The following is an 11,540-nucleotide window of genomic DNA, read 5'->3' as shown; positions in this document are numbered from 1 at the left end:
TTTTATTTCATTAAACACTGTTTAATAATGTCTAAAGAATTTCTTGAAGGCATCAAAGTCCAAACTTCTTGTTCGGGCAAAAATATGTTTGTTTTTGACTGATATGTTATCATGTGATGCATGAATAGGTTGTTTTTCATTGTTACATCAGGTCTTTTGAAGCTATTCCAGGTGGAGTAAGCGTAATGATCTATTACACAGGTAGTTTAATCCAGTGATTCACAAAGTGTGGGGGTTAGGCCTTATTTACTTTAGTCACAAAGTAAAGCCGAGGCAAACTTGAAACTGTTCAAGCAGTTTGTTTTCCTCTTAAGGCCTTGGCTGTTATTCAAATTAAATAATCTGAGATGTTTGTGACAGCAAAATGTCTCTCAAAGACCTCTATCAACCTCAAAGTCGATCATGGCTTTCACTTTTGCAACTGATTAAATGTCAAAATGTTCAAAACCACTAATTTTTTAAATTTTAACTTTTATTTATATGTTTTTAAGAAATAATCTTCACTTGAAAACAAGTTAAATGTAAAAGGACAAAATACAACCCCAGTTTTTTAAAAAAAAGTAGTGGCACTGTGTAAAATGTAAATAATAAACAAATGTAAAAATGAGCAAATCTCATAAACCCATTTTATTCACAATAGAACGGAGAAAACAAATCGAGTCGAATCAAATCAAAATGTACCAACTCAATAAAAATGTTGGCTTATTTTCAATTTCATTGCAGGAACAAGTCTCAAAAAACTTTGGACAAGGCCATGTTTACATCCGTGTAGCATCCCTTCTTCAGTTAACAACACTTCGTAAATGTCTGGTAACTGAGGAGACCAGTTGTTGTTTTCCAGTTTTTCCTCAGTCATTTTAAATGAGCTTTGGCAAGGAAAAGACGACGGGATTTCTGGATCATGTTTACATACGGCTTCTTCTTTACTTGATTTTTGCTGATTAGTTGCCGCTTCTTTTTTAGTACCACTTACTTTTCCAGCCTTTTGTCGCTCCTGTCCAAACTTTTTTGAGACACAAATGCTGCCATTTAACACAAAATAAGCTAATATTTGTCATGAAATTGTAGAATGCCTCAGTTTCAACATCTGATATGGTTTCATTTATTGTGAATAAAATGCGGTTTATTAAAAACACAATGCAAAATGTTGCATTCTGTTTTTATTTATGTGGCAGAAAATGGAACTGAGAAAAAAAGTAAAGGAAATGTACAGTAAAAATTTTTGTAAATGTACTTTTCACTACTATGTTGTATAAAATTCAGCAAGAGACACAATGCTCATATGATTATGTTTAATCATTTGCATTTTATTAACATGTAAAAAAAGGTTTAACTTAAACTGTTTACAAGATACACTGCTACAACTTTCAAAACATTCATATCCATTCGTATACTCACAAAGAAAACAATCAAACCAAAAATTGTATTATAGGCAAAAATGTACAGAAATGTTATGGAACCAGTAGCTCTGACACTGCTACGCATTCTCTGAATATTTAACTTGAATCGTCTTCACCTGCTGAAGCATGTTTTTAACATGAATCAGCACTGTGATCTTATTGTATCTAACCAGTCCATTTTCTCCTGGTGAGTTGGCGCCTGGATGAAGTAATGTGTGTCTGTCTGAGTTATAATTTTAAACAAGTTGCCTTGAACGTTGCCTTTAACACCTGCATGGGAAGAGAAAATAAGGTTGGTGAAGTGCATCTGCATGGAAATGTCAAACCTGATTTGGATGGAGAGACTGGCAAATAAAACAGACAAAAGCTTAAAATGCTTTTTTATTTCGCTGAGCTTTTTGATCTTAAATAATATAAAAGATAAGATAAATTTTATTAGGAGAACAGGTCTGTAATTGGATTACACAGAAACTTAGCATTGATACACAGGAGGAGTAGGAGCATGTTAGCACACTCACCTTTTTAGTCTTCATCTCAAAAAATGACAAAAACTTAAACAGTCTTATTTAAACTGCATTTCTGATAGTTGTTGGTCCTATTTTGTAATTGTTTGACAAAATGAAACTAGATATTAGAGGGTAACTCACCTGAGGGAACGCCGTTATCCTCTAAAGATGACACAAGGCACCCTCGCAGTGAGAAACCACCAACAGGGCTGATGTCATCCTGCCAAATGACATAAGACAGGAAGTAGATCAGACTGAGTCACTCATGTAGAAGAATTATTGCTAATTATGAGTAGTTACATAGTTTCCAACACATGAAAACACAACAGTTTGGGCAGTTCAGTTTCTCTTTCTTTATGTCTTCATTGTTTAGCTGATTTTAATTTTCTAACAGGTATTTTTCTCATTAGCATTGACTTTGCACTCACCTTGGTCGGATCATAATAGTGAAGGAAAGCAGGTTCTGATCGCAAAACAAATAGTCTCACTTTCCAGTTCTTTCTTCTGTGTCCCTGCGTTTAAAGATGAATAAAGTTTGACTAATTCATTCAAACACAGTGCAAACAAATGACCACCTTTAAGTCAAAGTACATGCACATGGTGCAATGCTAATTTTTGAGCTGCTACGACAGTGTTAATAATATTAGTGAATGGTTGATATATTTAGTTTCTTCAGCATATTCTGTGCCCTCTTTCTTAGGAATTATTAAAAGGTCCAGTCACCCAGCAGTGTTTTCACAACCTGACAACTCAAAGTTCATAAATATTATTATTTATAGCATCTTAACACATCTTCAATACAGTAGTTTTACCTGTTTAAGCAGATATCCTCTTTTTAGCACCTTCCCACTTAGCTCCACTGCAGACAACGATGTCTCTGCTTTCACACTGCCTCTCTTCTTTAAGCTGTCAGACTGTAATAAATCACAAAATATATTCTAAACCAAGAAAACGCCAAGTTTTCATTTACTCTCTCAGATCAATGTGGTTAATTAATTAACACTAAAAAGCCACACTCAGTGTTTAGAGCCTGCTAGTTTGCCATTATCCAGTGCTACATACAAAGCTGTACAGAGCAGTGGAGTCATCCATGAATTGCTCGCTGAGGCCGGCAGTGCGAAGTGCCTCCACACTCTTCTGACCAACAGTTCGCAGGAAACCCTCCTCCAACAGGGCCGAGGCCAGCGTCACAGCCTCCACACGGGTAAGAACCAGCTGCATGAACACCAGCCAGTCCACCACCGCTGAACCTGTGGGAGGATCACACATGATAGCACATCCACAGCATAAGATCAAAAGAGCTTTGCAATTAGTATGAGGCTGAAAAACATTGCAGAAGGTCAAAGGTGCACCTTGTTTCAAATGCTCACCTGAGAAGCAGTTACTATAAGTGCTGCCCTGCTCCACATGGTTGCTCAGCTTGATGCCACTGTGCACGTCATACATTGAGTCCAACACCTTGCTTTTTGAAAGAAGACAAAACAAGATTGAGACATTTGGAACAAAATATACTAAATATATTCAATCAGGAGACAGTGAAAACTTGTTTTTTACCTCAAGCTAATGTTGTTCAACTGGGATTCAGCCAGGTCTGGCTTGTCTGTCTTGGACTTGCCATTAGTTGTTTGCAGATTGTTGACTGCAGCAGTGATATCAGCTGCCCACTCATCTCTCTCCTCCCTGGAACAAGCCTCCAAATAGTGATCCACCCCATGCTTTGTCTGGAGCTTCATCACCAACTATTACAACAACAAAAAGAGACAGATGTTTGCTTTAATTGGTGCCAAAAAAGAAACGAAAACAAACTGTTCTCAGCAGAGGATGGAAATCAAGTCCAGGCAAAAAAGAAACCTGGGGCAATAAATTATCTCTCTGAGTAGGGTATAAGTCTCACCTGGAGAAACACACCTTCACAGTGGCTTCTAGCTATAAGGAAATGAACAAAGGACTGACTAGAAAATTAAAGAAACAGTACTGGGAACTATGATTTAAAAAGTACAATATTATATGAATGAACATTAAACTCTAGTGCTCTATCTGCACTTAAAGCAAACTTAAATTTACTAGTTAACTCCTATGTTTTTAATAATTCTTATGGCAATTTTATTATTACGTTAAAGTTTGGAACTTTATTTGATCAATCCACACACATATTATGTCAGAGAACATATTTTTTCAATCTTTAAATGAAATGTTCCCTTAAAATCTATTTTTATTTTATCTATTTTGTAATCTTTTGAATTTTTTGCAACTCTCTCATTTTATTTGCAGAACGCAGTTTACAGTAACCTACCGGCCGATTTTCATACTCCAGGAAAGGACATGTAATCACACAGTCCTTCAGCAGGATTTTCCCTCGCTGGCATGAGTCCCTTTTACTTCCTTCATATTTGTAATACAACAACTTGTCTGGGGTCAGCACAAACCAGCGTGCCTTCCAGTTTTGTACAACATGACCCTGTGAAGAGATCCAAAGTTGGAGTTAAAGTTATTAATCATGTCTTATGTGCCAGAGAGCATCTCAATGAAATCTGTCTTACCCTTTTCACCAGAAATCCTTCTCGAAGAATATTGACTTGCTTGTCTGTATCCATGCTCCTCAATGGGATCTCAACAACTGAGCTTGCCTGTACATGTAAGCTCAGGCTTTTAATGCAGACGGTAAATGTGTCACCCGGTCTACACCCACATTCACACCCACACACTGAGCTTGCTAAACAGTGTGAATAATCATATATTCTGCAATTTCTACGCATTACCACATGAGGGTACTCTGACTCACTTAGAAACTGAGAGACAATGTTTTCTAATGGCATCCACAGATTTAGTTTTCCATCAGTTATAGTATGTGAAAAATTCAGATTTAAGACATGTGACTGTAGGGAACATCCTCCTAACAGACCAGAAAATTTTATCCTATTATGATTTTAAAAACACCAGCTGGTGGTCCACCACCGCCCTTAGGAGCAGCTGTGCCCGATAGGAATAGAGTTTCATTCAAGTCTCCTACAGATGTTTATTACTGCACAGAGCACATCTGCCCAGTTAATGAGACTCCAAGAAACAAGCATTTTACTCAGACCCCTGCTTTCACAACCATCTGTGGCACTGTCTGCTTCATTTTCCTTTCCTGATTCCTGGTTGTAACAAAACTGATAACCTTTGTGGCGCTTTGGAATACATACATTAAAATGATAATATAGTTTGTGTTTATTTATTTAGACTTAGATGTATTATGGCTGTTGTAGTTCTCTAATGAATCAAACTGCTATATATACACACAATATAATAGACATGAAATTCCAGAAAATTACTTTTCAAAAATGATTTATTTAGTATTGTATTAATAAGTGAACAAAGAGCCCTTTTCACATTAAACTGGTGAAGATGTTTTATGAAAGATTTAAGCTAAATATAGACCTGGGTTTTTTTTCATTGTGACTACTCAAGCTTGTTCTACACAAGTGGGGACTTTATGAACAGAATATTGGTTTTGAATTGTATTTGTTGTAATTTTGCATTTTGTATTAGATGCATTGATGTGCAATATTAAACATTTAGTTGAACTTCTGATCATTCTTTGAAAATGTTTTGTTATATTTTACTATTGAACTCAAGCAGTATGAAACCTGTAAAATGCAAATATTTATAACACTTACAGTATTTTAAAGGAATCAAAAGTTAAATAATCGCCATCCATTCACACCAGTGGGCAATTTAGAATGGCCAATTAACCTGACCCCATGCCTTTGGACTGAGGGAGGAAGCCAGGGTACCTGGAGAGAAGATGCAAACTCCACACAGAAAGACCCTGGCGTAGTGGAATTGAGCTCAAACTTCTTCTTGCGAGCCAACAGTGCTAACTACCATGCCACCATGTCACCACATAAACTAAAAGGACTAATAGAAAACTGCCCTAGATCTCTTGTGGCTTGGATAAAGCTTTTTGTAACCCTTTCAGCTGCTTACTTTAGGGTTCATCATCATCTGCCTTCATCTTTTCCTATCCTTGCCATTCACCTCTGTCACGTTGACTCTCTGCATCTCGTCCTTCACCCCAATTATTCTTCTCTGTGCTTTTCCTTCTGCCTGGCAGCAACATAGTCAACATCTTTGTCCCATGTGTTCACTACCCACTAACCACCTCAGCGTTGACTCGCTAACTTTGTTACCAAAATGCTCAACCTGAGCTGTCCCACTGATGATCTCGTGTCTAACCTTGCCCATTTCGTTTGTCCAATTTTCACATCTTCAACGCTACCTCCCTTCTTTTTGCCAGTGCAGCCATCTCCACCCACTCTGTCACGCTTTAACTATCTTCTGTACCTCTCTTATGCACTGTCTGTTGCTTTTGAAAGTTAGAACCGAGGTTTTAAGTCAACTTTCACTACCTTGTATCTTCCTAATATTTATTACAACGTTTTTGTAAAACTAATAAAAAAAAACCCAACGTAAATTATGTAATCTACTGTCTTTCTTGCTTAAATTGGTCAATAAAAGAAAACTTCAGATACCAGAAATCATGATCCTTGCCTACAGATTTTGCACATTCTTATCACATCCATAGTGCGTGTCCAGGGCTTTTATTATGAAAGGTAGGGGCAGGAAACATGTTCTCTTATCGACGGACCGTCATGTTTCCGGTATAGATGCAGGCTCTAGCCTCCAGATGTGTTGTTGACGCTGTGTGATGGCTCCAGGTGAGTCTTTTAAAGATGTTGAAATAGCTGACTACTAATTACCTAGTTGGTGCGTGTGTTGTTAATAAAAATCACACCATACGCTTCGTAATAATTATGTCGGGCAGCATTGACCGGTTGTGCTATGCTAATATATAATCAGCTACACGAAATTGGCTGCAAAGGGAGGCGACTTTAGCAGAGATGCAGCTCGGAGAAGCACAACTTTGGTTGAAGCATAATTATTTTATTGTGATAAAGATCAGGTTTCTACCTAGAACAAATTGAAAAAAACAAGAAGGACGAATCCAAAATTTAAGATAAGTGTGCATAGCATTTGGAATGACTTTCATATTTAGCATAATGCTGATGAGTATTTTCAGATTTGGCTCTAACCCCAAAAACTCTAGTGCAGAAAGTGTTGCAGAGTTTTATATACAAAACTTGAAATTTCCCTCCAGTATAATTCTTGGAATTCACCATGAATCATTAATGGCTCTGCCACATTGCAGTAAGAATGGACAATGATGATTGCATTATTATTATTATTATTATTATTATTATTATTATTATTATTATTTAATTACATTCATGGTGGTCGACCAATTTCGATTGGAAAGTGTTTGGCTTATTGTCTCAGACTTTTTGCAATTCCTCCCAGAGAGATTAATGAAGGTCTGCCCATGAATTGCCATCTAATCTGTAACCACAGAAACATTAGCAACATGTTGCAATCAGTCTGAGTCACTCTACAGTGAAGAGTACGACTCTGTGTGTGGAGGAATTTTATGAATTTCTGTGTCAGATCTATGATATCTAGCTTTACTCTGAATACAGATAGTTATCGTTAATTTCTGTGTATATAGACTGCTACAGATTTGCAATTTATGCTTATTTATCACAGCTAATTTTCATATTTTCACAAACAGACTGACCTCATTCGATAGTAAACTGAGTCCATCAAACTGTCTTTTTTATCAGGGCTGCAGTTATTGATTGTTTGAGTGATCAAGCAGATTATTGCATCAAATAAATGTGACATATTTAAATCAAAACAAGAAAACATTGTCTTAATTGCAAAAGTAAATAACTTATAATATCAGTTATAGTTATGTCAGTATGTCAGAAATTTTAAAAACGTAAGACATACATACAGCCTAAATTAACTAATAAATTAAAGTAGTTTTTACTCTGTCTTGTTGGAAGGCTTCCTTATATTATTAGGGGGGGGGGACTTATAATATATGTTTTTCTGTTTAGATGTGCTAATAAATGAGCCTGTATGTGTCTGTAAACCTTTAAAGGGTCATGTAGTGGCTGCAGTAAAGAAAAGTGAGCATATTAACTTTCACAGAACTGAAGGTTTTCCCTGTGCAACCTTCTGATGGTGTACATGTTAATAATTAATATTAATAATAACTTAGAGTCCAGCATCACAGCCCCAGGTCAGTAGCTCACAGTTTTACTGCAGCAGAGATGTCCTATTTTGAAATAAAAATATGCTTTAATCAATATAATTTATTGATATTTTATTTTTGATATTTTATATGTTCATATCATATCATATTATATTATATTTTGTTGGGCTGTCTTGGTTGACACGCCTCTACAATGTTGCGGTGCTATGGTCCTCAGCTGGAAAAAGGGTGGAGTGCCCACTCCGGGTCAGGGATGAGTTCTTGCCCCAAGTGGAAGTGTGACTGGAGAAGGGTGCGGGAGAACAACAGACGGATTGGTGCTGCGGCTGCAGTGATGCGGATGCTGTACTGGTCTGTTGTGGTGAAGAGAGAGTTGAGCGTGAAAGCGAAGCTCTCAATTTACCGGTTGATCTACGTCCCTACCCTCACCTATGGTCACGAGCTGCGGGTAGTGACCGAAAGAACGAGATCGCGGATAAAAGCGGCAGAAAAGGGCTTCCTCTGAAGGGTGGCTGGCCTCTCCCTTAGAGATAGGGTGATAAGTTCGGCCATTCGGGAGGGGCTCAGAGTCGCTGCTCCTTCACATCAAAAGGAGCCAGTTTGGCATGTGACAAGGGAACGCCTTGGTGTTCCCCCGGATGAGCTGGAGGAGGTGGCTGGGAAGAGGGAGGTCTGGGCTTCTCTGCGTGGGCTGCTGTCCCCGCGACCCAGCCCCAGATAAGCGGAAGAAGATGGATGGATATTTTATATTAATCTTAATCTGCAAAATAATGTTATGAAAGCCTTAAAATAAATATGTTAGCAGAACGTGATGCCCCCACTTTAAACTCACCCCTGCTTGCTTCAGGTGTCACTGCGATAGAAAGTTAAATAAATCCTCTTTTTAAAAACGCAACAATTTGCAAACTTTTTATTTATTTTATTTACACTTCTGCAGCATTACTGTTGATTTCTGTCATGTAAAACAAACAGCAGCTGTTGTAGTTTGTTGAACAGGTGGTTTAAATTAAGGTTGCAAATTACAGCATCAAGTCCACCTGAGCTCAGAGTCTCGTTAAAGGCTCCTCTCTTTGCACTGCACCACATCGTTGTAGACGGTCTCTGGCTCCACGTTAAACTATGACAGGTTACTACTGCTATTGTGTTATACACACACCCACACACACACCTCGGTTTCTATAGCAGGTTGATATTTAGTTGTAAATGTGGGTGAAATACTTACATGGTGACAGCTGTGCGATGCAGAGTTGTGGATTTTTAAAAAAGCATCGAAGCAAAGAATTTGCATTGAGGATTTTTTTGCAGTTTTTGAATGAGTCGAATGGTTACAGACTTGCATTTCATCGGCACTTTGCACCAGAGTCTCTGTGAACACAGCACCTGATTGTGAGTGGTCGTGGACCTGAAGCAACCATTTCAAAGACAACAAGATCACAAGTTCGCTGCACACGCCACAATAATTTTGGTGTCTCCAACCTCTGCTTTCCCTAATCTGACTGTAGTGTAACCAAGCTACAGTCAGTGTTCATGAAAGTTTAACTGTGTCCACTAGAATGTTTATTAACTTCTTTAGCTCAGAACAGTATCTTCAACAGAAATCTGCATTGTTTGCTGTTAGTTCAGGTTACTTTTTGATCATTTAGCAAGAAGAAGAGTGCCTATATCGCTGAGTAAATTAAACATCAGGTACATCATAACATTTTATTTCATATTGGCTAGGGGTGAATTTTTATTTCTAAAGATCAAGTCCAGCTGTATTTGTGCACTTTTCTTTAGTTGAGATGAAAATACAATTTTTTAAAATTAATTTGTTTAGTGATTTTGAACTAAGGAAATATATAAAAGGCAGCCAGTATGGCCCAAATATTTTCTACTGTGGGTGAGAGTGTAGGCCAAAGGGAGCTAGATGGCATCAAATGAAAGGCAACAACTATGTTGTGTTCATTCTTAGGCTAATACGCCTGTATATCACAACATACCAAACAGCAAGTTAATTTTTAGCAATAATACTACTACTATTTTAGTTTGAATATTAGGGTAATCATATTATTAAGAAAGCTTCTGGCACCTCACAGAATTAACTGTAACACTTAATTTCCTCCTTCAGTCCAACACTGAATCCACCATGTAAGTGAGCAGGATTACTATTGCATAAAAACTCCATCAGTAGGGTAAAATTAACCTGTGTCACAACATTTATAAGGCCTGTGCTAATCTTATAATTCACTGGTGGAAAACCTTAAGTGGTCAAGTTGCCTTCAAATCACAGTTACTTAGGAAACATTGCTACGTTATTGGTGGATTTCATTTTGGCGTTTTAATAGGTTTTTGTTTTATTGGTTTCTACAAGCAGTTTTGTTTAATTTGATCAAATTAAACAGTACTGTGTGTTTGCAGTAATCATTGAACTCCATAACATAAATAACATCAGCATGATTACAAAGTTGCCATTGTTCATTATGAGTGTGTGTGTGTTTCAGTGTTTCCTGCAGATGTCCAGCAGCTGTTGGTGATAAAAGAAGAGATTCCCTATGAATGCAGCCCTAATCTGGACCATCATGACTCAGAGCTTCTTCACATAAAGGAGGAACAGGAGGAACTCTGGAAAAGTCAAGAGGGAGACCAGCTCAGTGGGCTGGAGGACAATATCTCTGGGTTCCCATTCACTGCTGTTCATGTGAAGAGTGAAGATGATGATGAGAAACCTCAGTTCTCAACGCTTCATCAAAGCCAAACTGAAAACAGCAGAGAGACAGAGCCTCCAGCTAGCAGCTCAGCTGAACAGATAAAAACAGAAATCAGTGAAGAAGACAGTGGACCACCAGAATCAGAACCACATGCAAACTGTCATTTGCAATCTAATACTGATGGAGAGACTTCAGAGTCTTCTGAGACTGAAGTCAGTGAGGACGATGATTGGCAGGAACCTTTGTCAGATTTTGGACCAGAAACTGATGACAACGACAGCAGGTTAAACAACAGCAGAGGGTCAAGTGTAAATAAGGATATGGGATTTAAGATTGCAAAACAGTCTTTAGGTTGCTCTGAGTGTGGTAAACAGTTTGTCTGCAAGCAGTCTCTTCGGAAGCATATGACATGTCACTCAGAAAAAAGGTCTTCCAACAGTTTGGTTAATGAGAAACATTGTAGAGTGGATCAAAACTGTGATTCTCATATGACCGTCCACACAGGAGAGAAATCAGTTAGCTGTGACGATTGTGGTAAAAGATTTAATCAAATGAGAGATCTTAAAATACACACACGGGTCCACACAGGAGAAAGACCATTTGATTGCAGTGAGTGTGGCAAAAGATTTCGATATCAAGGAAGTTTGTATGTACACATGAGACTCCATGGTGGAGAGAAACCATTTTCTTGTAATAAATGCGGTAAAAGGTTTAACCTCAAGACAAATCTTAACAGACACTTAAGATCCCACACTGAAGAGAAACCGTTTAGCTGTCACATTTGTGGACAAAGATTTAACTATAAAAGAAATCTTAACATGCACATAAGAGTGCACACAGGAGAGAAACC

General features: G+C 37.7%; 2 protein-coding genes across 2 annotated transcripts; one reads left to right on the top strand and one right to left on the bottom strand.

The window, feature by feature from the left end:
- Positions 1-1,278: 1,278 nt before the first annotated feature.
- On the bottom strand, positions 1,279-4,565 carry plek2 (pleckstrin 2). Its single transcript, XM_005934032.3, has 9 exons — positions 4,447-4,565; positions 4,200-4,364; positions 3,461-3,645; positions 3,277-3,368; positions 2,969-3,156; positions 2,719-2,820; positions 2,335-2,418; positions 2,048-2,126; positions 1,279-1,670 (listed from the first exon to the last, which is right to left on the bottom strand). The coding sequence occupies exons 1-9, from the start codon at positions 4,498-4,500 to the stop codon at positions 1,543-1,545; spliced, it is 1,077 nt and encodes a 358-aa protein (XP_005934094.1). The 5' UTR covers positions 4,501-4,565; the 3' UTR covers positions 1,279-1,542.
- A 1,968-nt stretch (positions 4,566-6,533) lies between these two features.
- LOC102309332 (oocyte zinc finger protein XlCOF20) lies at positions 6,534-11,540 on the top strand (the record flags this gene model as incomplete). Its single annotated transcript, XM_005934029.3, is given in 2 exon segments — positions 6,534-6,606; positions 10,484-11,540. Coding segments are annotated over 2 exon segments (1,067 nt in total), but the record flags the coding sequence as incomplete, so codon positions are not given.

This window comes from Haplochromis burtoni, unplaced genomic scaffold, assembly GCF_018398535.1.
Source record: "Haplochromis burtoni strain Fernald_Lab_line unplaced genomic scaffold, NCSU_Asbu1 Contig_176, whole genome shotgun sequence".
Lineage (NCBI taxonomy): Eukaryota > Metazoa > Chordata > Actinopteri > Cichliformes > Cichlidae > Haplochromis > Haplochromis burtoni.
The sequence above is the reverse complement of the archived record's forward strand: the minus strand, read 5'-3'. Positions and strand labels throughout refer to the sequence as shown.

Bases quoted from the DNA above. Each gene is read 5' to 3' on its own strand.
- plek2 (XM_005934032.3), bottom strand. From the start codon at position 4,500: ATGGATACAGACAAGCAAGTCAATATTCTTCGAGAAGGATTTCTGGTG. The intron at 3,646-4,199 runs GTAGGTTACTGT...TTGTTGTAATAG, and splicing joins TGGAGTATGAAAATCGGCCG to TTGGTGATGAAGCTCCAGAC. The intron at 3,157-3,276 runs GTGAGCATTTGA...ATCCTCCCACAG, and splicing joins TTATAGTAACTGCTTCTCAG to GTTCAGCGGTGGTGGACTGG.